This window comes from Penaeus vannamei, chromosome 15 (genome assembly GCF_042767895.1).
Source record: "Penaeus vannamei isolate JL-2024 chromosome 15, ASM4276789v1, whole genome shotgun sequence".
Taxonomy (NCBI): Eukaryota; Metazoa; Arthropoda; class Malacostraca; order Decapoda; family Penaeidae; genus Penaeus; species Penaeus vannamei.
This window is the reverse complement of record NC_091563.1, coordinates 10,878,172-10,883,059: the sequence shown is the minus strand read 5'-3', so window position 1 is coordinate 10,883,059 and position 4,888 is coordinate 10,878,172. Positions and strand designations below refer to the sequence as shown.

Here is a 4,888-nt window from a genome sequence, read left to right as displayed (position 1 = left end):
TCTCCAGGTTTTGGAATTGTTGTTTACTTACTGTGTGTGTTATTTTTTTTTTCCTTTTATATATTCTACAAAAATACTGAATATCTTTTTTAGTAAACCTAACCATTCCTTTATTAATTTTCCTTTGCTACATGCCATAGCCTGCAAGGAAAGAGACTACAGCACCAGCACATAACATGCAAACACATGGCCAGACAAGCATTATAAAATGACAAGTGCCAGTCCTTATTTTTTAAATACAAAAACACAATTTCTTCTTCAATGTCACCGAAAAGATGGTCATCTTGACTGACTCGCAAGTACATATTTGGTTATGGCAGTGGAGATGTCAGACAGCATTATCTCTTCTATTCTGAGCTCAACTTCAAAGAGATTCTAAGTGATGTTTTGCCACAGATAAAAACTACACGCTCATCTGTCTATGGGGAACTATACCAGAATTCACCTATGAAAAAGGAACTCTGGACATTCATGAAATCCCAAAGGTGCCAGCTATTTTATTTTCCTTCCTACCTATAAACATACCCAAATCTATTGACTATGACTGGGCTGATACAGATTACGAGCTCTATGACATGGCTAACAGGGCCACTGAATGTATGATTAAGATGAATAATAAAAAATAGAACACAAAAGGGAAATTGCATTGAAATACAAATAAACAAAATAATAATAATACCAATAATGATAATAACAATAACACCAATAATAAATAATAATCTACAGTAACTAATCTATTGGCACTTTGCTACTGGTAATCTAGGACTCAGCACCACACAGACTCAAAGAGCACTAACTGGCTATTCAGTGACCTGAACATTAAATAACCTAAACACTCATCTATTGAATCAAAGTTTGAATTCCCATTTCTGATTGACTGCACTCTAGACATATTTTCATTCACTTTCAAAAGTGTGAATTAAAAATTTACATGGCCAGAGAGTGCTAGATTATGCTGAATAGAAAATATAGACAAATAAAAGTAGTGAAGTCATTAAACGTGTATGTGCATGCTTGTGTGTATGCATATGTATATAGGTTTGCATATGGGTATGGGTATAGGTATGGGTATATGGTATAGTATGGTTATGGGTTTGGGGTTGTCTATGGCTATAGGTATATATATGTATGTATATTTGTATGAGTATGAATATGTCTATGATTATCTGTATATGTATGAATATGTGTATGCATATGTGCATGGCACTATGTATACAAATGTGTAAGCATATGAGTATGTGAATATGTATGCATGTGTACATGTGTAAATATATGTGTATGCAGATGTGCATGTGTATGAGTGTGCAAATGTGTATGTAGACGTGTATATCTGACTGCATGTATGTAAATACGTACAGAAGTACATATGTATGTACATACACATATAGTATATATGTGAAGCATTTGTGTAATGCATGAGTGTAAGCTATGTGGATGTAGTTTGTGTGTGTGCGTAAGATGCATATGTGCTGTGAGGTTTTACTTTCATTTCAAGGCAGAAGATATTGGACACTTCTTTACTTAAGTGGTTATCACACAGGGATTATAATCCTCGAATATGAACACTTTGAATAGACTATTTTGGAATTTTGTTACTCTCGTTTTTGGTGTCAACAAAGAATGGCAACAATCCATTTTTCTAAGTTCTTTCTGGATTTTACCAACCTTGTATATACACCTGAGATTGGCATTATCTAACAAATACTATCTATATTATAAGTATTTGGACATGTTGTCCTTTGAATGACATTTTAATTTGTAAAATCATATTCTTACATTAGAAATAAAAACACATGTTTTTTAAAATCTATTTAAGCAAGTGAAGAATATTGAGATGAATGATTAATGGAACTGTGATGCTGGTGCAAAAGCCATAAATGCTGTCATGGTTAAGCGTGCCAACTTTCACCTTTCAATATTTTTATTGTACATTTCAGGTCCGTGCAGATTTATGAGCACAAGGAAACAGTTGCCTTGAGATGGCACCTTCCATAACCTGTGCTCCTTCATGGACATCGAAGTCTCCAGTTACTAGGATATTAGGCCTGTATGATAACCCCATAAAATATGCAAGTTATTATACATATTACTAATCAGTGTGCTTGAGAACTTTGGTCTATATAGCTATGAATAATTGCCTGTAAATTATAGAAGCCTGAAGAAAGAGGGAACTTCTCTATGGAGTTCCCCTAAATAAATATGAGGTAACAAAAGAATTTTAACCCATTCACTGTCTCTGTCAGCAATATACATCTGTTTAACTTTATATCCCCTGTAGTAGCACTAATGCTGCTCAATCTCATCTATGATTTGTAGGGCACACGCTACTACAAGTCCCATTATAACAGAGAATGCGTTTAAGACCTACAGTATAGCATTGGTCATAGTATTATTTATATGGCAGTTAGTAATACTCAGTATGAAATCATATTTCTTTTTTTATACTAAAAAATAAGAATTCTAAGAGACCAAGAAAGATAAATGTTATCTTTGAAAAGTATATAGATATTACACTTCTAAAAATCACTTTACCCAGTGTCATGTTACTTAGATAAGATAGCTATAGAAAATTGCTATTCTGGTACTTGTATTTTCAATGAGCTAAAAACTCAAGACTCCCTTCTTATCTTTGAAGAAAAGTTGTTCAATATTTCTAAAATTACTAACACCAATATGTCATGAATCTCTAAATAAAATGATTACACTGCACATCAAAGAAAATAGATATGAGTTCTACATGTAAGACATATTTCAATTTCTCATCACAGTATATGTATAATGTCATCATTCATTTCACTTACATAAAAGAGAAATGAATGACAGACAACAAAACTTCTGATCACATTTTCCAAGGAAAATAAAGTTGCAGAATATGAAATCAACCCTGAAAATGCTCACAGAGTTTTGAGGTATGGAACAACTCTTCTTAGAAGAAACAAACATTAAGAATCATACAACAATGGTTGATAAAACTATCCCATTCCTAAAATGATTTTCCAATGCAATTAGCTCTCTACATAAAACTATTTCGTACTTTTTAATGTGGAGATCTTCACTCTACAGTACTACTGGAAGCTAATCTACAGTGGCATTTTCTATAGCTAAATTCAAGTGCATATTAACAATTGAACCAGGCTGCTGCAAAAATATCTTAGATGTCATAATGTTTGAACAGTCTTCAATAACTGACCTTGAAACAAAAGAGGTGCCCATGAGGTGTGCCATACACTTCTGTGACATGGTCAGCCGTTTTGAGCCTTGTCAGGGTTTACAGTATGGGTAAATTCTGATTTCATAGTACATCAAGGAAAATGCAACCCTGCTAGGGGGAGGGAAGGGGGACTATCAAGTATCTAAACTCCAAAAGGAAGTTTAACTATACTCACAACTCTGTATTTGCAATGATGGACAAGTAACCATGAGACTGCCCCTTTGTGTCAGCGGTCAATAAGGATGAAAAAAGATGATGAGTATGGGCTGCCCATGCCCATCTGTAATGGTACATCCACCACTATATATTCTGTCTGTGGCACTGCTGTTAACATCTGGGGATTGGCCATGTCTTCCAATGCCTCCATTGTCCCTGCTGCATTAGCTGCATTAATTATTAACTCACCATTCTTAAATCTGGCATCTGACTCACACTCACACTCATCATTGTAATTCAAGTAACTAGTCTGCTTTGAAGGCCCAGACACTACATAACTTGAGTTTTGTCCTTTCAAGTCATGAAGCATCGAACTGCAACTCGGTCTACTCATGTCCTTCCTAGATGTTTCAGGATCCCATGTATCACAAGCAGAGTCTGCTTGATTGTGACTAGAACCAGACTGTACTGAGGCTATGGCATAAAAGGAGGGCTCCCTGGAAAGTCCTTGTCTTCCACATTCTAGCTGGAAGGGTGACGACAGCTGTGCTGTACACTGTGACGGAGTGAGCAGAGGTGGGGTGGTACACGGGAGAAGGGTTAGCAGACGGGCCGTACCTCCATACCCTCCACACCTGGCAGTACTGACGCATGCACCAGTTAGTGAAGATTCACCAATCCTTGATCCAGTGACACGATATTCATGCAGTTGCTGGGGCTCCTGCACACTGGAGATACTCACAAGACTTAGGTCCTCATACCGTCATAATTCAGGGAACCTGCACACAAAGGGAAATAGTTTTATTTCAAGTTTCATCAATGTTAGTAGTACACCCAACAACAAAACCAGTGACGCCTCGCCAGACCTGACTTGGAGATCTAGCCCTTCTTGCCTTGAAAGGAAGGCCCATGTTCAAACAACCTGGACATAGTTAGGAAAGGGGGTAGGGGTAGGAAGGGGGTGATCTGAATTCGCTAGGCAAAGTAAGCAAGCAAGCGCGCGCGCGCACACACGCACACACGCACACACACACACACACACACACACACACACACACACACACACACACACACACACACACACACACACACACACACACACACACACACACACACACACACACACACACACACACACACACTCTCTATTAAAAAATCCCATTACTTTCGATATCTCCTGTTCAGTCTGTCTTTTACATATTCTTTTCTTTCTTTTTGGTGATGAAATAATTGTAAACATTTGGAAAATATAATGGCGTATGAAATATTGTCATGCGTGTTATTCTATTTTCCAAATGACATATCAAAAGTTCACCATTACCTAAATAGCGGATCCAGGTGATATAAGACGGAGGAGAGTGAAGAGAGAGAGAGCAGCTGCTTAGGATAATGCAGAGCAATATATTTATATGCGGTTCTGGGATAATGCAAATGAAGGATATTTCCGTCTGTCGAATATTAATATGAAGAGTCAGTTCCAACAATGTTTAAGAATTTTTATATAGAAAATATAATAAGGAA

The 4,888-nt window shown here is 36.7% G+C and overlaps 1 protein-coding gene across 1 annotated transcript in view; it reads right to left on the bottom strand.

Moving 5' to 3' along the window:
• LOC113822778 (ankyrin repeat domain-containing protein 13C) overlaps positions 1–4,888 on the bottom strand; it is a 29,964-nt gene continuing 25,076 nt past the window's right edge. The window contains exon 11 of the mRNA XM_027375313.2: positions 1–4,146. Coding sequence (XP_027231114.1) covers positions 4,131–4,146 — 16 coding nt within the window. The 3' untranslated portion in view covers positions 1–4,130. The remainder of the gene's footprint in view (positions 4,147–4,888) is intronic.